Raw genomic sequence first — 22,399 nt, forward strand, 5'->3', positions numbered from 1 at the left:
ATTATACATAGAATTGAGGCAAAATAGGAGTGTTAGGAACCCCCACRTGCTAAAGTATTTAATTCTTTTGTTTGCACCCTCTGAATTTAAAATTGTGGGCACAGAATTAAAGTATTTTAAAAAATGTATTTTTCATTAAGTCAAGAACATTGGAGCTCTACAAACTCTTACTAGTACAGGCCAAGGAACTACCCATGAGAGAAGAGTTTGCAGTCAAAAATGTCCTTTTTAATAACACACATTCATTTTAATATTTGCCTAAAATGTGGTGTTATTCTTTCCATTCATATCTGATCTGTTGAGTTTTATAACTTCTTACAGGCTTTCAGGAAGAAATCTCTCTTATTTTGAAAGTGGAAAATATTCTAACGCATTTTTACCTTGAATATGTGTGAGTGTGTGTGTAATGTGTGTGTGTGTGTGCGCGCGCACACGTCTGCATGTGAGGGAGTGTGTGTTGGCCGAGATGTACAACAAATARCAAGCCCATTTTAAGCTCAGTGTGCCTCAGGTGGTCCTCTAAAATGTATCTGTGAGTACTGCAATGCAGCACAGCATGTTGTTGTGTTTGCAAAATTTTTTATCTGGAGTTAATAGGAGGAGATACTAAGTGCTAAACACAGATAAATACCTGTACAGAGAAAGATAATTATCTTTCTTTTGAGTGTCATTAATTCAAAGATGTTACTTTTCCTACTGCTTCTTGTAAGAATATTGGCTATTATTTCTCTTACATATAGTTGCACATTACTAAATCTTGGTAACTGTAAGTAAAATACAATTTAGATATATAACATTTCATGCTTCCCTAGGATCTGTCTTTGGACAGGGCTGATTTAAGCTGTAACAGGGTCCAGATCCATAGAACGTAAGGTCCTCACCACACGCCAGTTCCTCTTTCTGTAGAATCCTTCCTTCCTCACTGGCAAAATTTCCTGGCTCTCTGAAACTGTAGCCCAGGCCTACACACTCTTTCTTTTTTTTAGGGTGATGGGAGGTGAGGTCATGACATCTACTGGGAAGGGAATTGAGGTTTCTAAAATGACTGTCCTCCAACAAATAGACTTTACATTTGACTTCAAAATATAGAGTTACTTTTTAAAATCCTGAAACTGATTTAATGACTACATCTGAAGTGAGTCAGGCTACATTTTAAATTTCTAGGTCTCTGCAGAGTGACAGCTAACTTAGTATCGCCATAAGAGCTGTGGTACCACTTGGTCTTAGCGCTCTCAGGACTGTATATTAGCGTGTCCTGCGCCTATATGAGATTGTTCTCTAGAAGGTGTTTCTGAATATTTCATTCAGTGCAACGTGCAGGACCAGAAATGCAATTCATATAGAAACATTCAAATGCAATGAGATAGCTAAGGAAAATGAAACAGAACTGACAGAGCAGTTTGTCTCCCTGTCAGTTAATGGAAGTTCGCTTGCATTGTTAATTGTTTTTGCCTGAAAATTACTTTTCTTGCATACTAGGACTGTTACATTTACTTTTAAAAAAGTGAGAGAGCAAAAGTGTAGAAAATACTACTGATTATTTTCTCTCTTCTTCCTGTGAAGTATGAAAACATAGAAGATGATAATTTCTTATCTGTTGGGTCTTAAGGYTTTTATGAACAACAACTACAAGATACATATATTAACCTAGATGTGGTTGACCCATATTCATTTTCTCTGGCAATACAATTACTGTTCTATTGCTGTCTATAGTCAATAGATACATGCAGGAGGGTTCCAGGTGGCTTTAAATGTCATGTTTCTTTGTTTCAGTAACTTAGAAAAATTTCAGGGAAGTGTTCTTTTTTCTCCCCCGTCCTCTCCTCCTCCCCCCGAAGAAAATGAAGAATAAATTGTGATGGTGGGAAGGTATGGTCTGAGGAATATCAAACTAACCATATATTTGTGAATCAAATAAATGAAAATGTGTCAAGACTTAAAATTAATTTACTAATGAGAAGCTTTTTGTTTTGGAAACTGTTACACAAGCAAATTAACACGTTTATTTTTACTTTGTGACTGTAGTACATTTACCCCTAAAATGCAAGGCAGACGGATGGGGACATCCGGGAGGATCACGAAGAGCACAAGCGTGAGCGGCGAGATGTACAAGCTGGAGCACAATGACGGGAGTCAGTCGGACACGGCTGTCGGTACAGTGGGAACAGGTGGGAAGAAGAGACGTTCCAGCCTTAGTGCCAAAGTGGTTGCCATAGTGTCTCGCAGGAGCAGGAGCACATCTCAGCTTAGCCAGACAGGTGAGTGAGGCACGTGCTGATTGGAAACAGGACTCGCCAAGCACGGTTTATCATTATTTCATCTGTGGCATCTGTGTTACTTGATCTGGATATAGTCTTCTCAGGAGAAGCTTTTCCAGCTCTGAAAGGATTTTTGAGATACTAATTTTGTCTGATCATTAGCTATCTACAACAAATCTTATACAAACATCTTTTACAATATGTACCGTCACAACTTCCTGGTTCTGAACAATAAAAAAATGTGTTTCTCTCTTAAAAGTTTTGTTTTAAAGTAGGCAAAGAAACACGAGGAGGTACATGTGGGTATCAACAGTGGCTAATGGTTTGGCTAAGAGTAGTCTTTTATTTATATGAAATTTCTTTTAGCAGGATAGTTGAGTGCAAATAGGGGATTTGAAATCTGAGCAAATGAATGTCAGTTATGTAATTTATATAAAGTATTATACCTGCAATACCAAAAAATATATTTTAAGAAACTATTTTTGATTTTTTAGTTGAGTAAGCCCAATATTTTATTTGAAAACAGCACTGGCAAAATAGGATCAATGAATTCAGCTAAGTTAGACTACAGCATGATGTTTCATGAGGAGCATAAGAGTTCCAGCTCTTTATTACTACTTCAGAAATCTTAAAAGCATCATATCTTAGTGGCCTGAAGGAAAAAAAAGCTCATACAGACAGACACAAAAGAAAATATGTTTTAAAGTGTGTATCCTGCTCCTACTGAACTCCAGTGAAGACTTTTGTTCTCATCTTCAGYTGGAGCAGGATCTGACCGTAAGGGTTCTTTCTTACTAAAAGAAAGAGATGGGGAAAAAAGAAAAGAAAAGAAAAAAAAAAGCTTCAGCCTAGCATCGAGTGCAATCATATTGCAGCACTCCATTCTCATAGTAAGGATAATCTAAACTGAGGTAAGTAATGATATTGTTTATTCGTATCATAAAATATCTCACCCTTTTTTCTTGTTTTTCTTTTTYTGCCAGATGAGCTGTAGGAGTGGTTCTTTCAAAATGTAAAGTTCAGTCGGGTTTGGTAAATAGATTTTGATACTTTTCTACACTAATCAGTTATGAATTTTAAGCCAGAAAGCACTTAATCATGCAGCTGGCCTGAATGAGATAAGTAGTAGGCCTATTGGAAGCCCAGAACTGAAACTAATATTTTGTTGCTCAGTAATGCAGTAGGATCGTTAGATTCTGCCTGAATGTAGAAACAAGAATATAGAAAGTTATATACAGTAAGTTTTTATCTCAGATGCATCAGAATCAKTAACAGATTCTTAACTACTAAAAAGTGATGTTATAGTAGAGCAAGTATTTTAGATTGACATTTTACTCCACTGARTATAGAACAAAATATTTTAACTATTTTACAGAACATTCTTATGATTTGATCTGGCATTCCTTTTAGCTCCTAAATCACATTGAAATAYGAATCATTGTACCAGAACAAATCTCTGCTCCATCCTATTCAGTAGTTGAGCTCTGACCAGGAATTAGGGCTGTATGATTAAGGGGAAGGCGCAGGAAACTACTCAATTTAGGATAACTTGCATTTCATGAACCTTTGGTTTTACTCCTCAGAGAAGATAGTAATTAACTTAAAATCTAAACTATGACTTCTGAACATATCTTGACATTATCTATTTAAAGTTCGGATGTCCCATTTTTCACATAAAGRTAACACTGCTTCTCAATTTTACTGGGTTCAATTTTCAAAGCAATAGGAATTTTGGAAAGAAYGGAGCACCTTACCCTAAAGTAATAATGTAGTGCAAACACCAAATCAAATACAAGAAGTATGATTACGTATTATTCAATTTTGTAAAACAGAGTTGAGAATGATTTTTAGTTTGCCTTCCATTGGCTCAGGCAAACAGTACTAAATGTGGTATAATGAAAGCAAATAGGATGTGGCATATTTTACCAGCCAATATTTTTGCATTTAATTATATGTCAGAGATCAGTGGGTCAAATTAATGCATTTTTTAGGTTAACATATACATAAGACTTGATAATTGTTTTTTTTTCAAAGAAAACTCAGTGTTGGAGACAAAATAATCATATCCTAAATCTGGGAAACACTTTCCTTCAAAGATGAAAGGTAAAAGGCTTTTTGGCCAGAGAGGCCTTGTGAGGTAAATAACTCCAGAGTAACATAGTTTTGCTTCTGTCTAAATGCTTTACCCATCTGTCCTGGATTGTAAGGCTAATGTATGAAATATTGTTCAAGGCACAGATCTTTACTTCCGTGGGAATTTTGTTTTCAGGTGGTTTAAATAGCACTTGAAACAAACTCAGGATCATGACTTAGATTTAAAAAGCTGCTACTGGGCTAGAGGTTAGAGGGTACATGAGGGGAAGAGGAATCTAAAAACGATTCTGATTTATTTTAATGTGCTGTGCCTAGCTAACTGAATACTACCGCCAGTGTTCACAATAAAAAAAAAAGTGTTTTCCCGATATGCTATAAAGTAGACCCTTAAGATTAATGATATGAAAATCAGTTCTAATAACCACATATTGAAGTACTAAAACTGGTAGGCGAGTGTACAGACCTCCACAAAAGTGGTGTCAGATATTTTTCTACTACAGATCTTCAGTAGCTGAAGGTATGCTGTTGACATGGAGCATGCGTTTTAAAGAAGTATAAAAAAAAAATGCAGAAATGTATGAGTAGGCTCCATTACTTTTCCTGAATTGCTCAGGCAACTTAAAAAGAAACAATATTTTTTGAGACTTTCATATCTGAAAAAATTATTCATGATTTACATACACATTTGTTTCTGAGAACTCAGTTAAAACAGAAGACTAGAAATAAAAGGTTTGATATTTGTTGAAAATCTGTGGTTTCATGTTTTGGAGGAACACATAAATTGAATATTGCAGTTTACTAGTAAACTCCAAACTAGTAAAATCAACTTTCATCTTTCAAACTTTTCATTCTGTTTTTCATTTGAAAAAATGATCAGTAAGGGCTGAATGCCACTTTTTACAGAAAATTCTTGCTTATAGTGTATTGTATATTTAATCTTATGTAAGTATAGAAATGGTTTGTATGAAATAGCTACTAGGTAGTTATTGGTCAGGAATCTTTTTTCTTTAAATGGAAAGAGAAGCGTGTGTGTGTGTGTGTGTGTGTGTGTGAGCCTGTGCATGCATGTATATGCAGATATACACACATGAACCTCTGTGCATAAACGTGGCAGATACACTTGCATATTAGATTTAGATGGATCCATGATCATCTTATTTTATGCAAGTATCCCTTCTTGTTCCATGCTGTTGGAAAACATTATTTGCAAAGTTTATACCTTATAGGATTGTTAGTGAAAGATCATTCTTCAATTTTCCATAAATCTGCAAAGAAAAGTATATWCTTCTATTTCACCTTCCTTTCAATTCCTACAGATTTCATAACGCTTTTTGTAATGGTACATTAAAATAATGAAATTTTTACTTCTTATGGTTTGCTCACCATGCCCACAAATAGGGTACATTTTTTAGTTTGTTGAAAAAAACTTGCAATCTGCTGGCCGTATTCCAGATCTGCTTATGCTATCATAGCTAAACAAACAAACAAAAYACCATAAAAACAGGTCCTGCTGTATTTTGTAATACTTTATTTATAATRCAGCTTGCCCAGCTTTATGTCTTTGCTTGTTGAATTTTTATAAACCTTTAACTGCAGATTTTTCAAATAATTACAGCAACTAAATTATAAGAATTTTATTTATATTCACTAATTCTGGATAGAATTCACAGTGCATTGAGAAATTAAAAATGACATCCACATCTATTGTCTTGATTTGTGACACAGTTCTCTCTTTTCCTATGGACATTTTATATTATAATTTTCTTGCCAAACAGTGACTTAGGGGCATGTTGATCATACTGCATTTTGGTTTGGGGTTCATGGTGTGTTTTGCAATAGATAGAAACTACTACTTTTAGAAGAATCTCACAGATGAGTATTACAGAATTTATACCGTAAATGAAGAAGTAATCGTGCAGGGCCCTACTGGTAGGAAGATCACCAGAAAGGGGCTCAGAAAGGTCATCTGCTGTTAAGAGCACCCTTTTTCCTTTTTAAATACTTAAAGTATTTTGCAAACATTTTGCCACCGTAACTGCCCATCTTGCACAGTGGATTAACATACTGTCACATTTCTGTGACATATTCAACCTGAAATAGTTGCCTACTGGGGAAGGAAGACAGGTTTTTCTCTCTAAGGCAAATTGGGAGGATGGATGCCTGTGTTCGTTGCTTTGTTGAGGGTTTTAGAGGTTTTTGACTCTTCAGTCACTTGTAATAGAGATCAAGTTTGAGTCAAAAATAGTGAGAAAGGAATTCAAAAGGAATTACAAAACAGTTTAGGAGTGTTTGCTTAGTTAAGGCATCAGAACATGATAACCAGTATAGATAGAAAGATTGAAAATGGCAGTTCTGAGAGAAATAAGAATAAAACTGCCAGCGATGTGACTKGTGAGCTTTCTGAGACACGGGCTCTGTTTCTTCAAAATATGAGCCCTTTGAGATTGATTTTATTTTCCAAGGTGCTGAACACCGTTAACATCAGTGTTCTGGCTAGCTTTCCACTTGCATTGCTTGATAAGCATTAATGATAACATGCAAGACGCTGTGGTGAGACTTTGCCTGGGACATTGTGTCCTGGTCCCATTACTCCAGTTGCAAACAGGTGAAGGTGACAGAAATGCAGAGAAGGAGAATACGGAGGTTAGAAGAATGGGAAACGTCTCATATGGGAGGAAGCTCTTAATATTTGTTTAGTCTAACAAATGATATCTATTTTTTCTCTATACTGGGGCAAGGAACAAGAGAGGGGAAACTACAAGGAATTACTCTTCTCTCCACGGGACTAGAGAGGGAGAAGAGGCATTTTGACTGTAACAGAAGAACAGAGCCCATATACGCTAAATACCAGATGTCCTTAACCATTAAAGAAGTGAGGTTTCCAAACAGCCTTTACATGAGCATAGTTGAAGTAGGCACCTAAACTGGTTTTAAGATGGCCATTGTGAAAGGGTTTGGGTGATACAGGGAATGCAAAGTCAAGACACTGTACTCAACGACCTGGTCACCCTCTCCAGTCTTATGTTGAGTTGATACTGAGTGTTTTTTTTTTTCAAATGGAAATACCTTGCTCTATATATGATATGAACCACGATGAGCTATTTCTACATAAGAATCAAAGTTATTAATTGGCTCTCTCCTATTTGTGAGTTTTAACTTCAGCAACCAGAAATCAAGCCATAGTCATAAATGTTTCAGACAGAGACTGTGTACTACAAGGTGGAGCTGAAATCAAGTATTTTCACAAACTGAAAACAGACAGTAAAMCACTGGCTTTCTGTGTGTTCTCTTGAATTAAATCAAAATTCCCAATTTTAGAAAAGAAACTATTATCTAAATGAGGAAATTGTCAGCAAGTAGTCAAATCCTAATAATCATGTTCTCCACAGTATAGTAGATTATAGCAGTGATATTTTTGTGTTCTCATTATAGCTTTAAGAAAACTTTTGCTTAGGCTGGTTGACTGTCTCACATTTCATTTTTTGAGAACAATCTTAAGAATTCCTTGTCTCGTGACTTTGTTGGATGATTGTAGCTTAGGCAACATTTTGGAAAGACAGCCCCATCCATTACACAAAGAAAGCRTCCTCTAGCGATGCAGAATATGATGGCTCACTGACAGACTATTTACTGTCTGTTAACAAGCAACATTATGCTGTGATAAAAATAACACTGTCTCAGAAACATGGAAATTAAGCAGAGCGTAGCAGTCTTCCTGTCTCAACTACAGCATTTCAGAGTATATGCYGAAAGAAAAAAATCCCAGTCTTTCATTTTTGCAATATTTGTTCAGTCATGCCAGCAAGGATAATATTCTGTCCATCTTTGTAGTGGTTTTATAAGATAACAAGAGATTTCCTACAGGTCTAGATATCAGTAGAGAAAGATAAGGCAGATGATGTATCAGAAGTAAAATATGCTGAGGGTGGGAGCTTTGGGGAGAAARAGGGGTAGTTTGTTTGTTGTCTTCCTCCAGAAAGTTATTGTTTCTTTTCATCAGCTCAGGGAAATAATTTTGCTACTTTTTTAGAAGGGTCACAATGACCTTTTCTTTTAGTGGTCAGTCGTCTTTTTTTTTCACATTTCTTTCTGATTGATCAAGTCTCAACTGAAAAAAATGTCCAGAATACAGTTCTGAGAATTTACTTCTTTTGACCTCACAACRTCTGAGTTTACTTTTTCATCATTGTAGTGAAATAAATTGTGCTTATTATAAAAATACATTTATTTTATAAGAAATCTAATTGGTACACAAAAAATTCAATTGATATACTTTACCTGGACTTCAGTAAATCATATATTATTATTAGATTGGATAGAGAATATGCAGATTAATAAGGAAAGCTGTATATCATGGAAGATGTTGGTTAAAAGGGAGGCAGAAGCTGGTTGTAGTAAAACAAAATATAATGTTTACAGGTTGAGTTCCTAAAACAAAAATTGTAGGCAGATCTTGTTAGTATTTTAACGAGAGGCAGTAGGCATGCTGCTAGAATATTCTGCTGACACTGAGTTGGAAAGTATATCACTCCCAGGAGATGTAAAGGAAGGGCTGATGAACCTGAGGATCAGAATAATAGAGCTAGGATAAATTGTAGTAATATAGATCGCAAGATCATTCCTTTCAGCATGACTAATGAGGATTTCCAGGTGTAATTTGGGAGCGTGTCATCTGGAAGGATCAGAGGAAAACATGGGTATAATAAAAATCACAGGATGAATATAAGCTASCAGTAAGATATGGCCATGAAAAAAGCAAATACTATCCTAGATGAATCAGGCAAAGTATTTTGCAGAGAGCTAAGGAAATTTTAGCATCATTGTATGGAGCACAGTTGACAGCTCATCTGGAATACTGGTCACTCGTATTCAAGAAAATGAATGCTGGCTGACTGTGGGAATAGAGACCTCGAAGGATTATTTATTGCTTGATTTGTTCAGCCTATAAAAATGAAGGTTGAACAGGGATATGCTTGTTCTGTAAAAATTCAATGAGCGTAAACATCAAAAAGGAGAGTGTTTGAATCTGAAGGGCAACGTTGTCAGTATCCGTGGCATAAGAACAAATGGGTACAAATTGATCGTGAATAACTTTTGGCTTTGTCTAGAAATTAGAATAAAGTTTCTAACAGAATAGAAAGGTATCTTAAGCTTCCCAAGGCATTTAGCATGCTAAGGATGAAATAGGCCATTTTTTTTGTACTGCTAGCTAGCAGAATATCCTGTCTCAGTTTTAAAAGGATTTATTTTCTTATGTTGTATTTGATTTTTTATTACTATCTGGTTCATCTAGATAAAATGCTACAGGATCTCARTTTTTCTGACAGTGAAGTAGATCCAGAAAATCTTCTTAGAAATCAGAATTAGTATGAGTCTTACGGCTATGCAGTTACTCCACAGGGTTAGTTTTTCTTTTGTAATTCTCTTGTTTATTCGTTGTGTTTTGGAGGAGCATTTCCAAAGTATTTGTTTGCCCTGGCTGTTTATCTCTGCAAGAATGCTTAGCATTTACATACAAGCTTCCTTACCTACAGATATCTCCATTTCATTATCTAAGACGACACACTTTGCCTGTCTTTTCCTCAACGTTAGACTGTTTGTACTTGTAAAGTAACTCTCAGCTACCTGACAGAAGTGTAGTGTTCCTCTTTTCTGCACCTTAGCTGTCAGCCCAGATTTTTCTTGCTGTTTAATATTGTCTCATTCAGAGTCTTTCTGTCATGGTTGCTAATTTTCTCAGAACAGGCCATTAAAATTTGCTTAGAATAATTGCAATGATCTGTGAAGATGTTTACTCTGTTCCACGGAAAGGAAGAGTGAGGGGAGACCAACACTGACATGGATTTTTCTTTTCAGCCAATCTTAAAAAAAAAGTTTCTAGCAATGCTGGTGCTGGTGCCTTAGGGACAGTGACAAAAGCTGGGCTCGAAACACAACAACCCGGTAGCACCCAACAGCCCTTTGGAAGTAGCAAACGTTTCATTCTGATCCTTTGTGCACCCAAATGTTTCTGCGACAGGAAGAGGGAAACAACAGATGAAGAATAATACTAAAAACAAAGAAAAAAGACCTGAATGTTTTTGTCAGAGGAACTCTTTGTTCTAGTAGTGATACTTACTTCTTTGAAACTATTGAGTGAATGTAAGCATGTTCTCTTTTATTTACTGTTGCCGTCTAGCTGAGGAATTCACTACCCTTAATAGAAACATAATTCAGTTCCAGTTACTCATCTTCCAAAAGATTTCCTAATAAGGGCTAGTATTTTCAAACAAAGTCCAGCCGCTCTGTTGAATTAGTGTTACATGTGGTTCTTTTCCTCTTTCCTGAAATATAAATTTTGGCTTTGGCTCCTGTACGCAGTTGGTTAACTTGTAATCAGAAGTATTCATTTGCTGTTCTGTTTATTTGCACTTTCTCCCTAGATTTTTAGAAGAGATATTACTACAGTAATTGAACTCTATTAACTGTGCTTTTGGCTGTTTCCAGCACATAAGTAGTATGGGCTTCAGGAAAGCGTGATCTTGATTTTAGCTAAGCTGTGATACRTGTGTTGCAGAAATATAATTTCATAATGTATCAAATGTATTTAATAAAAGTGCAGGTATGTTTCTATTCTATATTAAAATGGTGAATCAGTCTTTAAAATGGTATTTATCAAATATTTTATTGAAAGGCCTATGATAATTCTTAGCTTTGKTTAAAGAGAATTATCGTTTGCTTTTTCATCAGATTCCCACTTAGTTCACAAATTTTAGTGCAAGTATAAACACTAAGTTAAAATATTATCAAAATTATGTCAGAAAAAAAGAAACAAAGCAATTCCAAAGTACAGTCAATAGGGAAAAAAAAATCTCTCTTCAGATTAGACATTTATATGTAAATATATATCTATAACAGAATGTCATCCTTAAACTTGAATTTTATCACTCCTCACCTAATTTTTACTCTATCATGTTTGCAATATRTAACTTTCTGGAACTGTGGGATTTTGTAAAAAGGTTTAGAGTACCTGCAGTCCTCCAGAGGAAACGTACTCATGCTCTGTGGCACAGGGATAAATTCCTGTCTCACAGAAAAATAAACCACTCCTACATAAAATCATATGATCTGGATCACTAGTGATAGACCTGAAATTAATCTTTTTCTTTCTKTCCAAAATAGTCCTTCTATCAACTGGAATAAAGTTTGATTTTGGTTTGAATGAAATGCCTTGTCCAGCATGAAACAACTCATTCAGTTTGAAGGCATTCATCTGAGAGCTAAGGCTGTCTAGTTTAAAACCAGGAGGAATAGAAGTGGATAGATCTGCAGTATTTCCTTCACAGGAATGTTCCTACTGTCTAAGTGGAGATTGGGAAGAAGTGGCTGGTACAGTCACGTAGGATCCTCCACTCAAATGGGTGCTCAAGACTCTCTTAAAGTCACTACATTTTGTTGAATTTTGCAGACTCTCAGTGATGGCCATTTCCCTGCTACTCTTACTAAATATAAGCCAGAGTTGTAGAAAATAGATCAAAATATTTGGGAGAAAGAGCAATTTTGAAATCTGTCCAATATAGTATGATATTTCTTACAGACCATTTATGGTATTATTTTTCTCATGTAACTGAATTTGCAATAATTTTTTAAAATGTTTTTAAAATATTCTTAATTCCTCCTTGCAAACACACAACTGAAATTTTCTTTGTAGTCTTTTCTTTTACATATCCTCTTTAACATTTTGCTTACTTGCTTCAGTCAAGGGCAAAGTGGGACTCTGCATCTAAATATGGGCATAGCTTATTCTCTGATTGCAGCATACTAGTTCAGATACCTTTACCCTAACCTACTTTTTAATAAGTTATTATGAATACAAGAAGATACTTTCTTTTTCTTTTTTAACTTACCGTCTACAGGAGGAGGACCTGATCCTTCTCCTCTACTCAGCACTGGTGAGGCTTCATCTGGATTGCTGGGTCCCATGGTGGGCTCCCCAGTAAAAGACATGGACATACTGGAGCAAGTCCAGCAAAAGGCYACAAAGATAGTGAAGGGATTGGAGCATCTCACATACGAAGAGAGCCTGAGAGAGCTGGGACCCTGGGACTGTTTAGCCTGCAGAAGGGAAGGTTCAGTTATCTTATCAGTCTTACCAATATGTATAACTGCCTGGTGGGGGAGAGCGAAGAAGGCAGAGCCAGACTATTCTCAGTGGACAAGACACAGTGGGCACAAACTGAAATACAGAAATTTTCATTTAAGCATAAGAAAAAACGTTTTTACTTTAAGAGTGGTCAAACACTAAAACAGCTTACCCAGAGACGTTTTATCTCCATCCTTAGAGATAATCAAAACTTGTCTGGACATCGTCCTGGGCAACCTGCTCTAGGTGACCCTGCTTTGAGTGGGAGATTGGACTCAACAGTCTCAGCGGTTCCTGGCAACCTCAATCATTCTGTGATTCTGTGAATAATTAAGGCATCATTTTATTAATTGTACAATAATGTACTATAGCTGTTAGAAAAAAGTGAAACACTTTTCTGTGGTCTGTGACCAAAACTCTGAGAGTGCTAAGATTTAAATACAAATATGTGTTCATATCTCTGCAACCATGTAGGCTAAGAAATATTTTAGTTCTGGATTTTTTAGAAAATAGAACTGACTTTTAAAAATCTTAAACATTTGATATAGGAAGAGTTAATTGTACATTTGATGCTAAGATGCACTTCAAAAAAAGTGCATTGGGCTGAAAGGAAAGAAGTATTAGATTCAAAGACTCTGTATATTTTAATCTCTTATTCAAAGACTTTTAAAACTGTGAATATGAAGAGACCTTTGAGGCAATTTTATTTTTTTTTTTTTTGTTGTCTAGAAGTAGGAATAGCAGCAACAGAACCCACATCAAAATCAATAAGCATAATCTAGGACAAAGCAAAACATCAGCAGATGTTTTCTAAAGGATGTTCAAGGATCATACTATTTGCTGCTTTTATTGCTGCTAATAATGTTAATGTATTTATACATAATCTACATATCTGTAAAGTAATTAATAGAATTCTATGCAACAGAGTAATCACAGATAACAGCTCTGAGATACTATGAATTTCAAATCATAAATAATGAAATACTTGGAACTCAGTAAGATTATTACAAAAATCATTTTCATAGGATCTTTTTAAAATAATTTTTAAGATTTTCAGCAAATCGTTAAGTCTGAGAGCTTCTGATGTTCAACTTGAAAGGACACAATTCAAATTGATTATTTCCTTAAATAAATATGAATAAATATAAGTGAATTTTTAAAACAAAAATCTGGCACCAGCAGATAGAACAGATGTTCGTTCACAAAACATTGTGCTGTTGCCGAATCTCCTTCTTTTTCCTGTCTTTCCTGTTTTTTTTCTGAAAAAAAAAAAATTTAGTTGACAATTTTCACCCAGCTCTGGGGAGCTAAGCTGGTACAGGGGAAGAGCAATAYAGCAGCGTTGTCTCTCCACGCAGGAGCTCTGCGTACAAACAGCGAAGCCTCTGGGCAGCAGCCACCCTGCGCAGTCTGTCTCTGAGCACACCCAAGGTGCAGTGCTAAAAGCCTGTACCCTCCTCCRTTGGTTTTCACAGATTAGGAAAGGAGTTTGGGTTCAGCTGGCGGAGACCCAGATAACAGCACCTCAGCAAGATGGTAAAGGACAGATGATGAAGAGAGGCAGTCAGAGACCTGAGAGAACCAGCCTCATGCCCGCATGCGTTGGGCTCTCGGTGTATCCCCTAGCCAGGGCTACTGGCCAGCCAAATATGCTGTTTTCTTTGCTGCCGAGAAGAAAAGGAGAAACAGTCTAATATAAACTWTATGTGACAAAGGAATTTGATCTCTGATTGTGTCCTGGGACAGTTATTGCCCAGAGTATCCTCTGTGCTTTAGATAGCACATAAGTTAAACCAGCATCAGTAATAACCAGTTTGGCAAGTCTTAAAACAGAACAAAGAGAGAAGAGATGAAAATGAGCACATCATAAAACTTGCTAGTCCAGAACTCATTTACATGCAAACTTGCTTCGTACCAACCAGTGTGATATACAAAGGTGAAAAAAGAGTTGAGGCAGTCAGTGAAACTGTGTTACTTCAGAACAAAGCTCAGATTTTCACTGTCATTCACTGCCCCATCCGCTGGAGTACACTTGCGCTTTTATGTGTAAACCCTGGTTGTGAGCAATGGGGGTTATCCTATGGAAATGACTGCTTTCTAAGCATATGAATGCCTTTTCCATTATAAAATAGCAGGTGTGATTTCTTTTTAAGAAAATCATCAGATATTCTGGTAAGAATTTAACAGAGGATTATATTTGAATAGGCTTTATTATTTTTATACTCACATTTTTCTCTTTTCCTCTGTGTACGTATGAATATTTCAAGAAGTGCTTAAATTACACTTTCAGTAATTTTTAGCCACCCCATTAAATTAGCCAGTTTGTGGCACCTGGTAAATTTTCTTCAGATTGCCAAGAGAAGACAAAGAAAACATAAAGCCCTGGAACTTAGAAATCTTGGTATCTATAACTCAGTTGTTAGCATGTTGTCAAAATGCAAATATTTTTGTCAACTGTGAGATATATTCACATTTTCATCAGAGTTTTGAATGTGGTGCCAGCTTCTCTTTAGTTTGATAAATGTGTCAGTTTTGGAATGTAGTGGTCATGCTACTTCTAGGGGACACCAATAGTTCAATATTTGTTTAAATTTGTATTGATTTCTCTTGCAGTGATAGATGCTACATATATGGATTATTTGTCTAGCTTGCGCTAAGTAAGCAGTGAAAATACTATGCAGTATTGAAGTTGAATTACTGCTTCCTGTTGAACAGACCTGAGTAGAATTACTTGCTTAGACCTCAGTATAGAGTACATGTTGCCTCTCTTTATTTCTTCAGACCTCTATTGAAAGACAGGTTCATCTTTATATTAACTTGTGGTTCATTTAGCTAAAGTGTAACAATCTATTTAGATTTTCAGCCTGGAGTCTACAAATATTTAAGAAGTGCAGTGCAATAGACTTATAATGAGACATTCAAAGAATAGAAAAAGTAAACTACAGCAWTTTTTTTCAATGATCTGTTTTGTATTTGTCCTCCTAAGTTTTTCTGAGTAATCWGAGGATTGCTCTGAAATCACTCAGTAGCTATAAAAGTCCTTGATACTCATTGACAGACACTCATACATGATTTATTTTATTTACAAATGCACAGTCATTTTTTCATATTACAAAAATACTGAGTTTCTGATGTCTGATACCCTTAACATCATTGTTATAGAAGAAATGAAACCTTAGAAATGAGGTGGTTTTCTTTTGGGAAGCTGTAAATATCTGGCAATTCCAGTAGAAATTCCRCGTATAATGAAATTTTGACAAGTTAGAATTACCCTGCCATTTTTGCAGCATTCTAAGTTAAGAAAAATGYAAGATTTGATATTACTAGGGAAAGAAACCAAGGCAGAATGATCTGAATGAGAGGGCAATGTGAAATAATGCCTCTTCACGTTGTCAGGAAAGAAGAGAAACCACCTTTCCTCTCCTCTGAGCAGCACTACCGCCTCCACTCCAKTTTCCTCATGACGTAAAACTCCCAAGTGTGGTCAAACATAAGCACCCAGGGCAGGTAAATGCCAAGGCTAGAAGTCTTTCTACTTACGTTGTTTTTGTGATTTGTGAATTATGAAAGATATGGGTGGACAACATAGGCTGGGTACCCAAAGCAGAAGCCCAACTTCTGTTTTTGGAAGTTGGGATAAACAGGTAACTTATTTTGTTTTTAAACAAATACTGTGTGAAACAGTATTGGAAGATGTTTTATGGAAGCTTTTGTGTCTTTGGAGTAAAAATCAGTGTCTTGGGAATCCATTTATTTTGAATATTTTATCTGGTCTCAGGACAGAACTTGCCAGATTGTCAAATTATCTTAATGCAGGTTCATGCAAATAGACTTCCTTTTATAAAGCAAGTTAAAATATAAGATCATCTCCTCCAGGGAGGAATCTCAGTGCCACTGTTTTGATTGGTTTTGCTTTCACATTGCTGTTGATGGCTTGTGAGTTTATTTATAGCTCCGCTGTTTGATTAGATTTGATGGTGCAAAGTGTTCTGTCTCAGAGCGTGGCCAGACTGAGACACTGAATTAGATATCTATATCTAATGTGATACAGTGACCTAGGATTTATATATGAAAGTARATCAGTTTTACCTATCACTTTCCCTTTGAAAATTATCCTACTATCCATCTTCTCTCCTGTGCAGCTCTCTTCAAGAGATCATGGTTATGGGGAGGGATTTCTTTGACAAGACTCATTTGCTTTCTTCAATTCAGACTCTAGAGTGACTGAAATTTTAAGGAGGGAAGATGTTCAAGGGACAATGAAAACAAACTGATGGGTATGCATAGTGGGGCAGGACTATTTGTAATAACAGAAACTTCTGTTAAAATTTAGTGGAAAAGAGTAATTTAAAGGAAAATATTTTGCCAGGAAATTTGCCAGCCATATTAAGAGTTTGGTTCTTGTGCCTAGGTAGATGTATTCCACATGCTCCACAGTGCTGTGAAAGGGTGACTTAAAGGTTGCCCAAAGGATCTGATTAATCTAGGAACCAAATTCTTTCTCTGGAGTCTCAGGGTGCTTTGTTTTTTTTTGTTTTTTTTTTTTTTGGTCAAAAACTTGTATGCTATTAGTGCTAATTTTTCAGCACAGAATGAAACAGAAGAACAAGACACATCAGGAAAGAAGTGCTGAAAAATGATAGATGTAGCAATGCCCCGTATCTCTTCAGTGGAAAGTGAGACACAACACATATACATAAAAAATAGGTGCAGTTTTAAGCCCTGTGGGGTTCAAAAATGCATAAGCTGACCAGAAAACAGACTTACACAGAGAATGATGTGGAAGACAGAAGAAATATGGTCTGCTAAGGACTTAGATAATGGCCTTCCATGTCACAGCCATTCCCAGAGCTGGAAGTGACAGAACTGAGTTGCATTTGTATTGCAYTTACCTCTCTCTTGATGTCAAAAAATTTACAGCTCTGGCAACAGCCTCATTACAGCAAGAGAACAATCATCTCTAGTATCAGTTGGAATCGACAACCTTAATATATTTATGCACTCATTATAGGGCTAGGTCTATACTCAGTTCTTAATAAATGAGCCACTGTCATTGACAGGAGGATCCAGGAGAAGAAGTGACAGAGAAGGTGACATAAGACATTGAGGCAAAATTGAGTGACAGTCCACACTTTGATTGCACTTAAATAGTTTTAAATACAGTTTTACCTATTTTTCTTCAGGCAATATTCATATTTTCCATACCTTTATTCTGTTCTCTATTTCAAGGGACAGAAAGGTTTCTGTCTCAGCAGGTAGGACAGCAAGAGTTTTGTTAGGTTCCCAAAGTCTCATTCTTATCCAAGGTTCAGGCTCATCTAGTGGGCCTCCCACCSTTTGCTGTGCCAAAGCTTGCCAGTGGCCAAAACCCCAGGCCCATTGAACTGCCTTGTGCTTATTCTGGAGCATATGTTTTTAAACATCTGACTGCATTTCCCAAATATTCAGAAGAATGACCTTTTCCCAGTGACCACCTCCAGATTGGAACAGACTATAGCAATGTCCCTTAAAGCTTACTGAATTTAGGGGGGATACAATTTCATTGTGGCCCAGAGAAAATCTTCCTCTGCAGATACTGGTGACTGAAGATTTAATGGTGTAGATTGTTTCACTCACACAGTGTCATTCAGTTGAGTGTGGCAGCTGCCTTCATTTCTTTACTTGCTATGTTTCCAGGAAAAATGGAATATGTGCATTAGTAACTGTGTATTGAATATCCTTTAGGTGGCACTAGTGAGCCAGTCACACTCATCTGAGATGGCCTTACGGCCCTTCCTTTTCTTTGGGCCCAGATAGCCTTTTTCCTGAATATTAACTGGTGACATTTTTATAAGGACATGTTCCTGAATGCAGTGAATAATGCATAGACTGAAGTTGTTAATAATATAGCTCCCACAGATTTTACCTCGAAATATGAAAGGTCACTTAGGAAATTTTACCAAATGTAAATGACCTGCTCAACTGAGCYGAACAAAACCACTTATGCACAGCTTAAATTCAAGTCTAATTATTTTAGATACAAATTCCCACTCTTGCTGACCTTTGTTAAGCYACATTGTTTGCGGCACTGGAAGTAACAGACATTCATTGAAGAGTGCTGAAACCTGTTGCCAAAGTTGAGTCATATTTGTTCATCCATTTTTGAAAAAAACAGTTGCTTTTAAAACAATATATTTTACCACTGTACTACATTTTAAAACAATTATTAAACTAGTATTGAACCAAGATAAGAGACTGTATTTTTATGGGTTTTACTATTCTCTGGGGTAAAATCTGAGGCTGTATCTAGAAAGGATTGAGTTCTAACTTCCAGACACTATTTCCCTCTGTGGCCAGTCCCATGTGTCCATGTCTCGCAGATAATGCCTTTACAATACACTTACCTGGTGCAGCCTTTTCTTCTTGAGCTGGAGACAGATGTGGAATAGAGAGCAGGAACACTGCTAATGACAACTAGAGAGGTTTCATTCTTCACAGGTGCAAACCAGGAGCAGTAATACCAAAACATGGGATTAATCTAAGCAAGTATAGTGTGTGAAGTAGCTGTCCTTCCATCACTTTGAGCTTGCTTTCTAGCCAGCAGTGAGAAATGAGCCCTTTTGACTGTGGCTCATTCATCATCAAGTAAATGTCTAAAATACTAAAAATGAACCACATCTTTAAAAGTCTGCTTCTCCTCATCAGCTCCAGAAGGAGTCTGGAATAACTAGCTTGGATACAGGGTCTGTAGACTCATAAAGTCAAACTTTTCTAGGCCTCTGCATGAATACTAATCAAGAATCACATATGTGCACAGTGTCTATTTTATACCTTGTTTGCATGATTGTTTGCATGAAGGGAGCCATTAATATATTTCAGTACAGGCTAGTGAAACGATTAGCTTCAGATGAAAAGTATTACCATGAGAAGCCTTTAAGAAGACAGTTGCTTAATTATTTTAAATGTAATTAAATCAGAAGAAACAACTGGAGATGTTTTTTCATCTGCTGATCATCTCAAGTATCTTATTTATTCTGATGAGCAAATGTCTTTGTATTGTGCTTGGTATAAATCTTGCCACTCAGACTAAATTGAATAATTGTGTGGATGGAAGTAATGTGTGAAATGCAATTCTGTTGTAGCTTTCACTAGGAAATGTTATCAGCAGAACTGTCATGATCCAACACTTTCATACATTGTCATTCATCAAGTGGAATATATAATAATAGCATTTTCCTGTGATATTTTGTTTCTGATGAAAATTCAGGTAATTTCACCAATAACGCTTTTTTTTTGTAGAGTACCACTAACAAAAATATGAGGTTTTCTCTATTATGTGACACTAAGCAACAATACTGCCTGTTTCTACAGGCTGGAAATTTGATGATGCTTTTCATCTAGGGCAATCTGAAGGGCAATCTGAGATAATTACAGCCACCACTGTGCTGTTATTCATCTAGTGCTGCTGTGTGTTTGGTGCTGCATATAAGTAGTAGTAAATATGGTTATCATAGTTTTCTGGAGGGGGGCTAACTTTTCCATGTTTTAATGCTTATATTTGAACTATCCTTTTTTAGTATTGTATTAATATTGCTTTCCATGTATAATTGCCAATAATCTATTGCTAAAAGAGCAAAAATATTTGGACAACAGGAATTTTTGATGAATTGAAAGTGAATGAGAGAAACAGTGATGCAACCCATATCTCCAACTGGATCAATGATTTGTCCCAAAAGCACGTCTGAATGATGTCAATGTGGAGTGACAGACTTGACATCTCATGGCTTTCTTTCATCTTTTTATCTGTGTTCATGTAGTACATATCACTACAATGTCAGCAATACTTAAGAATAATAGAGTAGAGAATAATAAAAAAGTAGGATAATCAGCGTTTTTTAAAGGAACTGAGAATGGAATGAATTAGTAAAACTGAAAAATGAGACTGATGAGATCGTGATGGTATGCATCTCAGCATGCCTTTWTTAATTACAGGAAGCTTCTTGCCATACTTATGCTATTTAGAATGTTACATGCACAGGCAGTTTCTGGTTATGCATAAGAAGTTCTCCTGTTTGGTGGGATATGTTTATTTTTAAGGAATAAATTGCCCTGAGAGTTCGAACTGGAGCAAAGACTGCCATGGACACTGTAAACATACTTTTGAATTTCACTTTCTACTGCAATATATTTTATATGTGCTTATTTTGTATACCAGTTTTTATCGTTCCTCTCAGAACCCTTTACTAGTAGTCATGATTCYTTGTTCTTTATAGTGATGGCAATCATAGACTTCAAAGCATTTCACGAAGGAATGGTAAGTGGCATTGCCTCATTTTACTGGGGTGCTAACTCCTGTGCTGGAAGTGACCTACTGAAGGTCTTGCAGTCCTTCTGCAGTTCACAGAAGTTCAGCAGAAGAGCCAACTTCCTAAATACCTGTGGTTAAAAAATATTTGGAATTGTTTTATTCTAAASGACTCAAGAGCACATTATAAGAGATACAGTAATCTTACTGAAATGTTATCATGTGCCTGAAAATAACCCAGAGTGCGCACAGTGTGCATGTATGTGTGTGAGCATGTGGTGTGTGTGCACGTAATCTTTATTTAGAGATATTGTTCAAAGTAAAGATGCCATAAGACCTTAAATGTCCATACCTTAGAATTTATCTGAATATCACGTATGTATTAAACATGTTTATAACTCAAACTAGGACAGTGTCAACCTTATTGAAATGGGACTCTATGGCTAAAAACAATACAATGCTTAACACCTGCAATATGTTATCATAGAACTTAACTGTGCTGCGGATATGTAATGTGACTTGTGCAYATCCTTGGCTGCTTCTAGTGTTTTAATTTCTTGTATCCTCCTCGTGAGAATGTGTCTATTTACCAGGAAGGACTTACTCTGTCAGGAAGAGCATACTTTAATATAATAGATTATATTGATAGAAGTAATATAGAATAAGTTATAGAATCAATAATAGAATAGAATAAAAGAATAAAAGAATGAACTRTTATCCACAGTAGTAAATTACTGTTAATGAGCAAGTAACTGTATTCATATCTGATTACTTGCCATATTCTAGTGATATACRAGATATGTTCACCACCAATTTGAGTCAGGATTTAACTGTAGAAAGATCCCTAATATCTTTTGATCTGGTGAACTCAACTGAACTGTGAAGAAGAGCATAGGAGCTCATTAGTTCTAAATTAATTAGAAATAGATTCAACCATCACTGGGTGGCCCTGGAAGTTTAAATATTCTTATTTACATTCTCTAGATCATTCCTGCCGTTAATGTTTTATACTTCAGAAAGTAGCATGGTGACGTCTGTCATTGTACTTGATAGTACGGTGGTGAACTATCTGTAACAAGATCTTTGTATTCAGATTGCCAGTATTTCCCACAATTTCTCTCTCTCTCTCTCTCTCTCTCTCTCTCTCTCTCTCTCTCTCTCTCTCTCTCTCTCTCTCACACACACACACACACACACACACACACACACACACACACACACTTATATATATTCCTCAGGGAATAGTGCTGTGGAGATCCACACAAGATGAACTGGGGCTTTGAAGAAAGTTCTGCATGCTTTTATGAATCCTTATGTAAGACATAAAAAATAATTTTTTCTTCTGGATTTAAAGGGAAGGAAAGGTTTTAGTAGGACCGTGCACTTCATATTTGTTTCAAATTACCCATGCTTTCATGTTCAGTTTGATGCAGTCAATGAACCTGCGAAGCCCTAAGTTCCTCTAAAAATGACAGAAAAAGGATAGAAAAGTTCAAGTGCTTGAAAAAGCTTTGTTCTTCGCTGTGCATCTTCCTGTGTTCCCAGCTTGGCTCTCACATACTGGAATCTTGAGAGAAGGAGCTAGTGCTGTCACGTCAAGGGTTAGAGTGATTGCATTGGCTTAAAAATTCCTGCTGAAGA

At 36.2% G+C, this 22,399-nt stretch overlaps 1 protein-coding gene across 1 annotated transcript in view; it reads left to right on the forward strand.

Moving 5' to 3' along the window:
• Nucleotides 1-22,399, forward strand: part of RIMS1 (regulating synaptic membrane exocytosis 1) — a 347,536-nt gene that overhangs the window by 301,508 nt on the left and 23,629 nt on the right. The window contains exon 28 of the mRNA XM_085316042.1: nt 2,026-2,258. Within this exon, the coding sequence (XP_085172168.1) occupies nt 2,026-2,258 (233 nt within the window). The remainder of the gene's footprint in view (nt 1-2,025; nt 2,259-22,399) is intronic.

The sequence above is a fragment of the Rhea americana genome, unplaced genomic scaffold, assembly GCF_003343005.1.
Source record: "Rhea americana isolate MKP2758 unplaced genomic scaffold, rheAme1 scaffold_45, whole genome shotgun sequence".
Classification (NCBI taxonomy): domain Eukaryota; kingdom Metazoa; phylum Chordata; class Aves; order Rheiformes; family Rheidae; genus Rhea; species Rhea americana.